Source organism: Eucalyptus grandis, chromosome 2 (assembly GCF_016545825.1).
Source record: "Eucalyptus grandis isolate ANBG69807.140 chromosome 2, ASM1654582v1, whole genome shotgun sequence".
NCBI lineage: Eukaryota > Viridiplantae > Streptophyta > Magnoliopsida > Myrtales > Myrtaceae > Eucalyptus > Eucalyptus grandis.
In genome coordinates, this window is record NC_052613.1 from 1,111,357 (window position 1) to 1,125,522 (window position 14,166).

Below are 14,166 nucleotides of genomic sequence, written 5' to 3' on the forward strand. Positions count from 1 at the left end.
TTCTTTCTACAATTTGATACAAGATCTCTTTGCTTACTTTTATTTCAGGCTCTTACAGTGATTGCCTTTCATAACGGTGATATTAATTTGCGTACTTTCAAGGCAATTCTTAGTGTCGGGCCTACATTTGCGATAATGAATTTTGTTGAGAGTGAGTTCTCCTTGGTGTTTCTTTGTTCATGCATCTGCATATTTGATGATAACCCTTGTCGATTTTTTTTCTTTTTTAATACCCTTTTTAAGAGCTCTCGCTTTGGTTGCTTGCTGATAGGTTGCTTAGATGTCCTCCTCATGTATGGGGCTTACTCTACGGCAAGAGGAATGGCAATCTCGAGGCTGGTCATTAGGTTCTTCTGGTGTGGCTTGACCTCTGTAGCTGTGACATATCTCTACCTGTAAGTTTGTGGTTTTGGCTTTCGAAAAGTGAAAAGGAAAAGAACGGTCATGCAATCTTGTGGGGGTTTTTCTTTTTGTTTCTAACTGGAGTTAATGAGTTGTAATCGATAGTGATTAACTTGCAGGAAAGTTCTGGAGGAAATGAATAAGAACAACTCTGATTCTACCTATTTTCGGATCTACATTCTGGTTGTGGGTGTTTATGCAGCTTTACGCTTAGTCCTAGGGCTGCTGCTGAAACTACCAGCATGTCATTCCCTTTCTCAGATGTCTGATCAACCATTTTTTCAATTTTTTAAGTGGATTTATCAGGTATTCTGTGTGGCTTATTTGGCTGACTTCAGAAATTTTAATTGAATTTTTCTTTTGCAGCTAATTATTGGTATATGACCGTCTCCTTTTTATTATGATCTATGCTGTCTCTACCAGGAACGTTATTATGTTGGCCGTGGACTTTATGAAAGCTTGGGTGATTACTGTCGGTAAGCTTCAACCCTAACGGACACGAGGACTAATATTATCTATGGATGCCTGAACCTTGCGTGATCCTTATCACTTTTGCTGTATGGTGGTGTAAAGTTGGCTTTAGTTTACTCTAAGAAGTGAGAGTTGTAGGATTGTTTAATCTTATTTTCCTTTTCATACTTTCTACAAAATAGGCTACCAGATGAGCTTAGCTCTTCTCCTTCTATTGTCTCAGTCCAGTTACTAGTCAGCATGAAGTCCAGAATCGCTGGTAAAAGTTCGTTGATATATATATATATTTTTAAATTTTGTGCACAAATTATGAGAATATTATGTAGCCTTTTGTGAATATTATGTGTCAGAATCCTTTCTTACATACCTAGTGATATGCTTTGCTTCTTGGAATCATTTCTAATATTTTCTGCTGTGTCAGTTTGGCCTGGAAAACCTCCCCATGCATGAATATTAAATGATGCGAGTGCTACTTCCTTATCTCAGCCTTTTCTTTCTTTAAGTCTTAACCTACGTCAATAAATAACTCCATTCTAGGATGGCCTTCATAATTATTTTTAGGCAATCGATGAAAAAAAGTTGTCGATCCAAAATTGCTAGACCAAAGATACAAGTAACACATAGCAGAGTACTGAATGAATAGAAGGTTGATTAAAAAGAAGAGAGGGTTGAAGGAAGACTGAGACTGCATTTTGGTCCGAATCTTACTTGGATGGTAATAGTTGGATTAGCATGGTATGTTATCCTTAAAATAGGATTTTTCTATTCCTGTCTCCCCAAGTCTCTTCTCGCTTTATCTACCTTGTATGACTTCCAGCATATGATGAGTTTCAGCACAAACGGTGGCGATGGCCCATTGAGTTCCAGCAACAAGCCTCGTAACAGGCAATAATGGTTGTACTTGTGCTATAAAAATTGGTAATCATAACACTTGGAATGGGTTTTTCTACTTTTTCATCTACATTTCTCTGGATGGCTATCTGTGGTTATGGTGTTTGGGTAAGTTGAAGTCTTGTAACTTGATCCAATTAGATATAATGGAATACTTTTTTTTTTTTTTTTTGGTAAAGAGATATAATGGAAGACATTTTAGTTTCTTTTTTTCTTCTATGTTTGCTGATTTTCAAAATATGGGGCTACTTAAGTGGTCTGGCATATACATTCTTTGCTCTTAAGTATGCTGACATGATGTCCCATATGATTTCTCTATTGTTTTGGTAACCTTTAGATTTCATTTGAATGTATTTTCTTTTCGTCCGCTGCATGTCAGCTGTTAGCATAGAGAATCTATAGTGACTGTTTTTCGTTATCTGCTGCAGGTATGTTCTATACTGGTTGGTAATTTTCATATGCAAATTTACATTTGCATACTTCCTCCAGGCAAGTTGGCGTAACTTGCTTAGTTGTAAAGGCTAAGCCACGAGTGTTTTCTCTCTGCTCGTGTTCAATGTACAGAATATATGACTTTTTTTCTAAGCCTGATGTCTTCTATGACTGCAGATTAAACCTCTTGTGGAGCCAACCCAGATTATTATTGGTCTTCGATTTTTAACATATTCGTGGCATGATTTGGTTTCAAAACGTAAGTCTTTATTTAGTTTTCAAATTTATGAATCACAAAGTAAGTTGTTTATGTAGTTTTAAAATTTTAGGATTGCTCTTCATGTTTTTTTCCCATAATGATACATTTAGGTAGGGAAACTAGTACTGATTTTATTTAGGCAAAAAGTTCTCTTTTTCCTGCTAGTTTATTGTTTATGTAGTTATATCAGTACCAAATTGATTAAAAATGAGTAGGAAATTGGCTTATCTAGGTTTTCTTTTGAGATTTCCATGAGGTAGATTGAGATACGGGGTGATCTGTTTAGTGCATGTGGCTCACCAGGGGCAAGATTATGCTGAAGTCGGAGTTTGAAATTTAGCTAGGTTACCACTCTAATTTGCATATTTGGTGCTCTCTAGTGACACTATATGATAGTTGCTAGTGTTATATGGACCTTAGCTGGCAATACACGTTAGTTATATATAAATCACTAGCTCTCTGGACATAATGCGATGGTTGTGCAAATAGATATCTGCATTTTTATTTTGTTAAATTGTTAGAACGTCCAACCCAAAAGTATTGTTGGTGGAGGAAGACCACATGAATATGAATAGCATATAAGTATTGTTGTCAAGTGATGTGACGTGCAAGTTGGATTACAAGTTTCTTGCGGAATTTTGACTACGCACATTCACGTTGAATTTTTTACCACGCACCTTTGCGTGATGGACAATTGGCTTTGATACCATGTCGAAAGACAAAAACTGAATTGAATGCTTGATTAGGTCAATTTGACCCCAAGCCGTCTATTTATAATAAAGCCAAAAGGCCAAAAATTACAATATCATTATTATTGCCCCCATACATAAAGTAAATAGACAAATATACCCCTATTAGCAAAATACTCTCTAACATAAATTATCTTAAAGGTATTTTACCTAGAAGACCTGTTTTAATCTTATGTTGGATAACTGTGAGACCCCCAAAGAGCTGGTCATAACTTGTTCATCCATGGAATACGGACCCTTCTCTTGTGCTACACCTTGCCTACTCCACTCTAACTTAGGATTGCTTGGCGTGACATGGGCTATTGGCATATGTTTGGATTCTTATCCAGCTGGTTGTAGGTTTGCTTCTGTAGATTAAGCTTTTTCTTTGAGCCTATACTTCCCGTGGAGTTGCCTGTCTAAGTTTTTCAGTCAAGATATGCTATTTCTATTTCTTTGGCACTGTTTACATAAGCAATACTGAAAGTAATTCCCACTTTTGTGTCACATAGAGAGGGAGAGCTAGTGGTAATTGTTAAGTAGCTTCATTTCTTTCCAGTTTAATGTCTTTATTTTGGGAATATAAAATACTTCGTGGTGGATGGTTTGACTCTAGCACTTCTCTGAAAAAGAGTCAATATCGCTCAGACTTCAGAGAATTTCCAGGAAATTGTGATTTGCCATTTTAATGCTATCTAAGAGAAATGGTTTGACTGACATTAATATTCCAAATTGATTATTTTGTTGGGAAGCATTTATAATGTTGTGGAAGTGCTAGCAGCTGGGCTAGAAAAAGATCACGCGCAAAATCATAGATAGTTAAACTTATTGAGGGGAGAATTTTTTAAGGAGGACTGTTTGATTGTAAATGAGGTTGTTTGGTTCAATGTGGAAGAGTAACTATAAAGGAGTCACTAGTTAAGTCCTTCTTGTTAATAGAGTCCCTTGTAAAGTTAACATGGAGAAAGTGTAGGACGATGTTTCTCGACATTGCCTATTGTACGTTATAGGGAGAATTGGTTTGTGAAGAGATGGTGGTGGTGGATATGGTTTGCGGTGATTAGGAGAACGGCATGAATCATTTGGGTGTAGCCAGTAAAGTGAGTGATGACACTCCTTGGATGAGGCTTTGTAAATGGATTGTTGAGCATTGGCATGATTTGATAAGTATTATCATCTGCAACATTTCCAGATGAGATTTCATTTCTGGTTGGCATGGCAGTGCTGTTCAATACCACCTAAAACCCAATTTCCTTAAAGACGTAGAGGCAGCACCTCAGCTCCAGAATTTCTGTTTTTATGGTGGAAATACTATAAAGGTGGATGTTTGAGGAACTTTAATCAGTGGGAATGGTATCCTGTTGCTGAATTCCTTAGGGAGAGTATACAAAGCTGAACGAGATGTGGTAAAATGGCAGTCTGCTAGGAATGAATGATTTAGTCTAATCTTACCAGTGCATAATTTCTGAAATGAGTGAGAATGAAACCGTACTTGCCTTCGATTCAGGTGATCAGGGTTCACAGGATTTCCAGTTTTGCTGGGGAGGCTTTTACTGCAATACATAATGTTGAAGATTGGTTGGTTTTGGTGAGCAGGTGCAATAGAGAAAATAAACACCTAACTCCATCCCCTAGGATGCAAATTTGTTGGAATTTGATTTTGGCCTGTGTCAGGATTAGCTGGATAATAGTGAAATTGATCCAGGAGGAGCTAAAGCTGAAGGCTTTGGCAGGGGTTTGTTTTAATAAAGAGGCGAGGAAAAAAAGAGGATGCTATGATGGTTGATCCCTCTTTAGTTCATGTGGAGGCTGAGAAGTAGAAGAGAATTTGGAGAAGAGAGATTTTGTCATCATTAATGGTGGAAGTGCTTGGTATCATGGATACCCTGGGTAGAGGATGGTACATTGTTTTTCTCTAATGATTGGTGTTGTCTGGGTGCCACTTCATTAAATTTTTGTTAGACATTCAAAACATGTGTATGTATCCATGTGTTTGCAAATGTATTTGCATTGTGGGGAGCAATAATGATTGGTGCAAATGATCTTTTCACATGCTTTACTGACACTTTGCTTTGCTGGAAAAGTGAAGTCTCACATTTAGGAAACACGCGTATCTTTTCTTAGTGGATTAGGTTATTATTACTTATTGGTTTCTCTGATTGTTGAGCAGATAACAATAATGCCTTGGCCGTAGCCAGCCTTTGGGCTCCTGTTGTTGCTGTAAGTACCCTTTTTCTAGTTTGGTTTTCTTGCCATCCAACGGTGTATAATTGCCCTCATGTCAAGAAGAAAAAAGTTTGTTCTGTTTGGAATCCTCCTAGTTTATTTTATGTCATGGAGAAAAGCTGCAGTTCGATTTTAAAGACTGGATAGTTAATTTATTTGTTTGAATATTACTGTTGATAATAGTCCCCTATATTTTTAATTTGCCAGATATATCTCATGGACATTCACATCTGGTACACTCTCTTATCTGCAATTGTTGGTGGTGTGATGGGTGCTCGTGGCCGATTAGGCGAGGTACAGTTATTTCTAAAACTAGTATTAGACTTGGCTGAGAGTAGCATAGTTTTCTAAGTTGCATATAATGTGCTTTATAGAATGGTTGGATGTTCTTTCCCTCACTAACCTCACACTGTGCATCGAAAATATTTTTGGCAGATACGCTCCATTGAAATGCTGCATAGGCGTTTTGAGTCCTTCCCTGAAGCTTTTGTTAAGAATCTCGTCTCTTCCGAAACAAAGCGGTGATAATTAGTCTCTTTGTGGATTATATACAGCATCTCTGGGTTTTTCCTCACTGTCAACTTTTTTCCCCTTGTTGTTTCTTGATCACGCTTGATAACTCATCTTTTGTCTTTTTTCTTTCAGGAGGATGCCCTTTAATCGGCAGTCGCCCCAGGTTAGCAATGTACTCAATGTTTAATCTTTCATCCTTTTTCTCTAATTGAATTCATGTATTCTGTTTCTCTTATTTTATGGATGTGTGTGCAGGATGCACAAGACATGAATAAAGCATATGCGGCCATGTTTTCTCCGTTTTGGAACGAGATTATCAAAAGTTTACGTGAGGAAGACTATATCAGCAATAGGTAGGTATCTGAAAGGGTGCTTCTTTCTAGTGAGAAAGTAATACCTGGATTTTGTTTCGATCTATGTTTCTGTTTCCTCCTTTTCTTTTTATGTTGGTTAATACTTGTTCAATTGGTTTCTTTGCTACAGGGAGATGGATTTGCTTTCCATTCCTAGCAACACAGGAAGTTTAAGATTAGTTCAATGGCCATTGTTTCTTTTAAGCAGCAAGGTATGTTTCTCAAGTTTGCACTAGCTTTGGAGAATCCCATTCTGATATCGAATGGATGATGCTAGTCATCAACTGAACTGCTTTTTTTTTTTCTCTCTTCTGTCTGATCTGCTCAGATCCTGTTGGCAATTGATTTGGCACTGGACTGCAGAGACACCCAGGTGGATTTGTGGAATAGGATATGTAAAGATGAATATATGGCTTATGCTGTTCGAGAATGCTATTACAGCACAGAGAAAATATTACTCTCTCTTGTTGATGGAGAGGGTAGACTCTGGTAGGATTAAAATTTTAGATTTGTATGCTTATGTTCTAAGTCAATGTAATGATATGGTTCTTGAAGAAATCTGACAGAGCTGAATGTGTTAATATAATGATTTAGTATCTTCTCCTGAGAAAACTTGATGTTGATAGGGTTGAGAGAATTTTTCGTGAGATCAACAACAGCATATCGGAGGGTTCGCTGGTTATTACATTGTCTCTTAAGAAACTTCCTTTAGTGGTGTCAAGATTTACTGCATTGACTGGACTGCTGGTATGCATTTTGGCACTTTTTATGTTTTCCATGATTATCTTTCTTTTTTAATGACAAATAAGATGCCCATGACATTTGACCATGTGAACTTTCCCTTAATTATTCTATTATTTGTGTTGCAAATCCATTTTTGCCAGACACGGAATGAAACTTCTGAAGGTGCTGCAAATGCTATATATGAGCTATATGAGGTCGTTACACATGATTTGCTGTCACCCGACTTGAGGTATTGAGTCAGCTCACATTTTGTTTGGCTCTTTTGATCTATATTATATCTAGGAGAGGTAAAAGATTGTTTTTGAACATGTTTTAGGGAGCAGCTGGATACATGGAATATATTGGCAAGGGCACGGAATGAGGGTAGACTATTTTCTAGGATTCAGTGGCCCAGGGATCCAGAAATTGTAAGAATCTTTGAACACAAGCAACTCCAGAATGATGCTATTCTAATTTTTGAATCAATTGTTTTTCTTGGAACAGAAGGAGCAGGCGAAACGTCTGCACCTCCTTCTCACTGTTAAAGAAACGGCGGCTAATATTCCAAAGAATCTGGAAGCGAGGAGGAGATTAGAATTTTTTACCAACTCGTTATTTATGGATATGCCATCAGCAAAGCCAGTTAGTGAAATGATGCCATTCAGGTCACTCCCACTTATTTTCAGGCAGCTTTTGAGCCATTGTCTTTCTTCCCTTCTTTACCCATTGTTCTCCTTGTTTTGCTTGAAACAGTGTCTTCACGCCGTACTACAGTGAGACTGTTCTATATAGTTCCTCCGAATTGCAAAAAGAGAATGAGGATGGAATATCCATTATTTTCTATCTTCAAAAGATATTTCCTGGTAACTATGATAACTAGGCTCTTCTTTTTCCTTTAAATGGGCGTTGGCCTCATATGTGTCATCTTCAATTATTGCATGCTTTCCTCAACTTTTAGATGACGTTACATTTCTAACGTTGAGAATAAATAGCTCTGTCAACATATGATTGGTACATTGTCTTAGCCAGTCGGCATGCCTTTTCTGCCGTTCAGAAAGATCTGCTCTTGTTAGGAAATTGCATTTATTAGCTTAATAGGCCCAATTCTATTTTGCTTGTCTTTTCCTTTGATTGCCTTAACTTGATTTTTGCCACACTGTCCTTGTGATACTTGTATATATCGATTAAGTAGTAGTTTGGGTTCGATGAATGGAGTTTCCATTTTCTTCATTTAATTTTATGCTCCATCTTTTTGGTAGAACATAATTTGCACTCTTAGTGGCAGATTCATGAAGGATAATGGCGCATTCACTCATCATTAGTTTTAGTTAATTCTATGAGTTGAGAAGAGTATAGTTGGAACAATGTTTTCTTCTGTCCAGAAGCTGGGAAAGCTTATAAATTTGTTTATTTTCTCAAATATAAAAAGAATCCTCTTGATTGACGAGCTTCTTATGATGTAGGAACTTCTCTTTTTTTCTCAGCCTGTCGAGAGTCAATTCCTTTGTATTGGTCTTGATTTAGGTCTGGCGGGAGTAGAAGGGTGCGTCATGTGCTGCATATCTGACTGAATTATAGGGATAATTAATCTGCTGTAATGGTGTAGGGCTCAAATGGTGCACAGGAGTGCAGGATGGAAAAAGTGGAGAATTTTGTGTAGGATGTTTGGAGTGGTCATGAGGTTGTTTAATACACTGAAGCTACAAAATTGTGTGCTGTTTCTGTGTATTTTCTATTGCAGATGATGATAGGGTCGAAAGATGATTTTGGGGGCTTGTGCTTGGTTTTTGTGCCTTAATTGCATGAACTTTTTTTCCTGTGCTTGGAGTATCTTAGTTGTATATATACTTGTTCAAACCTGATGTGGCATTTGTGTAGTGGAGTGTTAGCGATTTACATTTGACAGAGAAGCCAATGAGAGAAATATGGTATTTTTAGATTGTTCTTCCCTTTTCATGGTGCTTTCATGCTCTTAGATTATAAAAGATTTCAAGAACGTGTTGTTCTAAGTTGTCAATTCACCAGAATTTTTTTTTTTTTTTTTGATACTTCAGCTTCAAGATCACAAAGCTAACACGTACTTTCTTTAGATGAATGGGCAAATTTCTTGGAACGAATTGGTCGAGGCGAGTCTACTGGAGATGCAGAACTTCAAGATAGCTCAAGTGACTCTCTGGAGCTTCGATTTTGGGCTTCTTATCGCGGACAGACTTTAGCGAGAACTGGTTAGGACTTCTTTATCTTTTCTGAATCTTTGGATCAAATTCATCTTAAAGTGTGAAGCATCCTTCAATGGGAAAATTTCTGAATGTTCAGTTATCATGTAACAGTGCGTGGAATGATGTATTATAGAAGGGCTTTAATGCTACAAAGTTTTCTGGAAGGAAGATCTTTGGGAGGTATGAGTGATATTTTTGCAGCAAATCCTTTTACTGTTAGGGGTGAAGCATGCCTTTACTTAAGTATGACATTGTGGCTCTAGTGGTAGACTATTCTCGGGCAAACTCCCCACCAACTCAAGGTTTTGAACTGTCGCATGAGGCGCGGGCACAAGCGGATTTGAAGTTTACTTATGTGGTGTCATGCCAAATTTATGGGATGCAGAAGCAGAAAAAGGCTGCAGAAGCTGCTGATATTGCTCTTTTATTACAGAGGTAGGCCTTTTAGATGTTAATTTACAACTTCTTGCATGTCTATGGTATGTATATGGAGTTTCCTTGCTATGATAAATTTGTTAGGATGGCACTTTCTAAAGTACCTCATACACCTGTTTAAGGGATTTGTCTAGGCATGTAGACATGTTTACCTTACATTTAACTTAGTTGGTCGAAGACCTATTGTATAATTATGTTTCATGGAAGGGCTCAGCTTCTCTGTGTCAACCAACAAAACAACCCCCCAAAAAAATAAAAATAAAAATTCATGGAACCTCTTTTTGTTGGGCAGGTATGTGATGGAGAAGGTAGGAAAATTGCATAAATATGAAGCATAAAGATTTATTGACCTGCATTTTCAGTCAATTCTTTGATTAATTTTTCTAATTAGGAATGAGGCACTCCGTGTTGCTTTCATACATGTGGAGGAAAGTGCTGGAGCTGAAGGAAAGGATGTCTCCAAGGAATTTTACTCAAAACTTGTGAAAGCAGATGTAAATGGAAAAGACCAGGTATATGCTACTCTAGTTATGTAGCTATTATACATACTATATCCTCTGAAGAGTGCGGTAATTGTCTTGTCAATTGTCTTTTGTCTTCCATGCATAACGTTTCCATCCTTTCTTCACTCGAACCGAATTCAAAAGGAAATGAATCCCCAGATGAAGAGAAAATCTCCCACTCGTGGTGGATTCACAATCCACTGCCTTGATCCACTTGGCTACATCTGCCCTTACCCCCTCGGGATTGGTTTCTGAAAATGAATTTTGGAGTACTATAAGGAAAAAGGTTAAAGAGTGTCCCTGAAGAATGTTAAGTGACAAATCAAAGAAACTTTACAGTTTCCAAAGCTGACTTTTCTCTTGTTATGTGTAATCAATATGATAAGATATGAAAAGCTATAATATCCCCAAATGCGATCTTAGAAAATGGTACCTGGGTGGTTACTATTTGTTGCTAAGTTTTGGTTAGGAAAGAATCTAATTAGTTGGAGAATAAAGAACCTCATGATATCATTTGATTGAAAATTCTTTTATGTCGTGGTTCTATTTCCTTATAGGTTCTATCCATAACAGCTGGCTCCTCATTTTTCCCCCATGCAATTTGTGGTTATATGCTGCATTCTTTCTTTTGCAGGAAATATATTCCATTAAACTTCCTGGAGATCCAAAGCTAGGAGAAGGAAAACCTGAAAACCAAAACCATGCTATAATTTTCACTCGCGGTGATGCTATTCAGACTATTGACATGAATCAGGTGAAGAACAGTTTCTTGTTTATGCGAACACTTCGTCGTGCTTTTTTAATGCGATAGTCTACTCTAGCTTATATGTTCGGAGAAAGAAAATCCTGACATAAGTTTTGACAGCTGCTTCAATTTGGTAATGAGTACATTTGTAATTTGAGACAAACTTAAAAATAATGCTAGAGATATACTGCATCACTTAATTCGCTAATTTTTCAAACCAATCATACTTAGCGCTATCCTGCCCAAAGCTTAATTGGATCAACTATATCATAAATAAAAGAATCTGGTCTATGCTGAATGCTAGATGGCCTTAATGACATTGAATGCTGGGAAGTGTCAATTGAAACATTTAATGATAGTAGCCTGCACGGTTCTCTTCTCTCTTGACAAAATTGCTCTCTTCTTTTTCATAAATTTTTCCTTCCTTATCATGGAAAGAACTTAATGGCGCACACACTCCTCCACAAATCATCCTTTAGCATTTACTTATAAAGTAATGGGGATAATTGCACTGTTTTTGGCTTTAGGCTGTTGATGATACAATGATTGAGCGTAAATTATAGGTTACCTTCTATGGGGTAGTGAACAACTTCATATACAGAGTTGATGATGAGCAACGATCTTTATGGGCATATTGGTGTTTTGGCAAATCTAATGTGTGGAATGTTACAAATTTCCTCGTCTAATCTACAACATTGCCATCAAAATGAATGATTGTGCTTCTGAAAGCCTTCTATTGGGACTTGAAAGGGTTGTGGGACAATGAGTGGATAATTTTTCCATAATGGTCTTTTTGACTGCAGTTGGGATTTAAGAATATTTGGCTTAAAATTCCAGTTAAAATTATTGTATTCATCTTAATGCTTACTGTGCCTTGAAACTTAAAAATAGCAAACAGTCAATAATAATATAAGGGGAAAGATCTGATTTTTTGCTGAAATGTTTTTGTTGCACAAATAGGGTGAGGTATGTCCATGCTCCTCGAGAAACATCATCCTCTTCTATCTAGTTAAGATCGGAATAGAATTGGGAACCGAAATAAGCATTTGTATCACTTAAAGAACTTTGGAAAAATTAACACTTAGAGATGCTACTCAACATTGCAACATCAGAGAATGAACTAATGCAGAAACTCAAAGTTGAAATGCATGAGTTGATGCTTCTCATTCATGGTCAGCAAAACAAAAGATCTCATGTTGAAGCTTATTTGATTTAATATTCCGCTATCAACTCAATTTCAGAGTAAATATCCAAATTCTTCCATCTAAAAAAATGTGCCTCTTGGATGGAGTATCTTTGCTACACAAGTGGAAAATCGCAAGAAGAATTATAGGACATCAATGTGTACACAGTAAATGTTTTGGTGCTTGTGTCTGTGGTTTTACATCGTGTAGGAAAAAGTGAGGTAATGATATTTAATCAATTGGGAGATGTTCTTTCCTTGGCTTGTCTGTATCTTTTGAATGAAGGTTGCATGTTAGAAGAACAAAATGCGCTCTAATTTAAGTCATGCCTTATTGTTTGTATATTTCTTTGGCAAATAATTCTAAGTAGATTTTAAGAGTACTTCATTTTCAGTCATTTCTAGTTTGTGCTATGTGTATTACATTCTTTGCTCCTTTATTTATTTCTCAAAGGGAATAGGTTCTCATCCTCTGTTTGGCTTTGGATAGATATTGATGTTAGAAAGAGTTCTATATCAATTACATGGCAAAATGTTATAATCTTCTCACGCTTCTTGTGCAGGACAATTATCTTGAGGAGGCAATGAAAATGAGAAATCTTCTCGAGGAATTTCGAGGAAATCATGGAATAAGACCTCCAACCATTCTTGGTGTTAGAGAACATGTTTTTACGGGAAGGTTTGGCATCATTGTCATGGGATCATGTTATTCCTTGCTCTTTAATGATTGCACTCTATTATATTTGAACAACTTTTTTCCTGCAGTGTCTCATCTTTGGCATGGTTCATGTCCAACCAAGAGACTAGTTTTGTGACTCTTGGTCAACGGGTGTTAGCTTATCCATTGAAGTAAGTGGTCTGCAACCTATTATTAAACCAGTTCTCAGTACCTAGTCTGAGTTTTGTGTCGTGACCCCTCCTGAGAAAGCAGGAGCACATGTCGACACCTTGACTCACCATTCAAATAGTCAACGTCTTTATATAAACACAATGGCTTATTTGGTCAACCTCATTGGAATCAGATTATGTACAAATGATTGCCCTTTGTCATAATGTTGCAGGGTCCGTATGCACTATGGACATCCAGATGTATTTGACCGTATCTTTCACATAACTAGAGGAGGTATTAGTAAGGCATCACGTGTCATAAATATCAGTGAAGATATATTTGCAGGTAAATATGTATTTAAGTTTTTTTCTTGTGCTGACTAGTTTATATTTGTTAAGTGATAAGTGGCCTTCAACTATGGGTGTTTGCTGGCTGACAGCATAAGTAAAGCTAATTGAACTCTTTTGTTTAGAAATAAATCTCAATTTAAGAATTTGACTTATTATGTTATTAAATTAATGGTAAATATTGTAACCAAATTTTGGTTTGAACCTTAGAGGTCTCTCTCTCTCTCTCTCTCTCAATAATTTTGGTCTTTATTAATTAGGTGTGAGATTTTGGTGGGACTACTACCAACTATTATAAAATCTTAACCTGCTAGATGAATGCGTGATTTAATATTTAATTATCTATCACTCCCCCTCACGCTTAATTTGGTGTTTTTGCTTAATACTAAGCGTGGACATATTTAATTGATGAGGCAAATGAGGCTGGAAAAATTTGAACTCAGGACCTCTAGCTCTAATATCATGTGAGATTTTGGTGAGACTATTGTCACTTGTTTTAAAAGCTTAAGTTGTTGAATAAATGCAATGACAGCAAAATTTTCTACCTTGGGACTTGAGTGATATATGCATTTCTTCGTAAAATGCGTGAATATAACTTCAAGATTCCTCCTTCCATCTTTTGGATTATTTGGGAAGAGTGAAATAGAGAAAGCTATGTCATTACTCTAATATATGAATATTCCCTTCATCTTCTGCCTGATGGGCGTGATTTGTATGATCTTCACTCTTTCTTTAATTCTGTAGATCTGTTTCCATTTTCCTATTTTTGTTCGGTCGATATGCAAAAGATAACCGCCAGGTATTACCTTAGAGTCGAGACTTCATTGACCTGCATATTGAGAAGCTTAAGGTCTTTTAAAGTCTATGCTAGTGTAGTCCCCTGAGATTCCACTGCATGGTCAGTGTG

General features: G+C 36.9%; 1 protein-coding gene across 5 annotated transcripts in view; it reads left to right on the top strand.

Annotated features, from left to right (window-relative positions):
- Positions 1 to 14,166, top strand: part of LOC104417191 (callose synthase 10) — a 29,981-nt gene that overhangs the window by 10,655 nt on the left and 5,160 nt on the right. For 2 of the 5 annotated variants that reach the window (XM_039306452.1, XM_010028507.3), the window contains exons 14-39: positions 49 to 151; positions 272 to 395; positions 522 to 708; positions 826 to 878; positions 2,193 to 2,253; positions 2,374 to 2,455; positions 5,354 to 5,403; positions 5,617 to 5,703; positions 5,845 to 5,930; positions 6,055 to 6,094; positions 6,178 to 6,275; positions 6,406 to 6,487; positions 6,604 to 6,764; positions 6,902 to 7,022; positions 7,160 to 7,248; positions 7,336 to 7,426; positions 7,503 to 7,663; positions 7,752 to 7,861; positions 9,089 to 9,223; positions 9,329 to 9,397; positions 9,481 to 9,652; positions 10,044 to 10,164; positions 10,790 to 10,909; positions 12,647 to 12,762; positions 12,849 to 12,932; positions 13,145 to 13,257. In XM_039306452.1, the coding sequence (XP_039162386.1) occupies positions 49 to 151; positions 272 to 395; positions 522 to 708; positions 826 to 878; positions 2,193 to 2,253; positions 2,374 to 2,455; positions 5,354 to 5,403; positions 5,617 to 5,703; positions 5,845 to 5,930; positions 6,055 to 6,094; positions 6,178 to 6,275; positions 6,406 to 6,487; positions 6,604 to 6,764; positions 6,902 to 7,022; positions 7,160 to 7,248; positions 7,336 to 7,426; positions 7,503 to 7,663; positions 7,752 to 7,861; positions 9,089 to 9,223; positions 9,329 to 9,397; positions 9,481 to 9,652; positions 10,044 to 10,164; positions 10,790 to 10,909; positions 12,647 to 12,762; positions 12,849 to 12,932; positions 13,145 to 13,257 (2,716 nt within the window). The remainder of the gene's footprint in view (positions 1 to 48; positions 152 to 271; positions 396 to 521; positions 709 to 825; positions 879 to 2,192; positions 2,254 to 2,373; positions 2,456 to 5,353; positions 5,404 to 5,616; positions 5,704 to 5,844; positions 5,931 to 6,054; positions 6,095 to 6,177; positions 6,276 to 6,405; positions 6,488 to 6,603; positions 6,765 to 6,901; positions 7,023 to 7,159; positions 7,249 to 7,335; positions 7,427 to 7,502; positions 7,664 to 7,751; positions 7,862 to 9,088; positions 9,224 to 9,328; positions 9,398 to 9,480; positions 9,653 to 10,043; positions 10,165 to 10,789; positions 10,910 to 12,646; positions 12,763 to 12,848; positions 12,933 to 13,144; positions 13,258 to 14,166) is intronic. The other 3 variants (XM_010028515.3, XM_010028511.3, XM_010028521.3) reach the window with 3 other exon arrangements.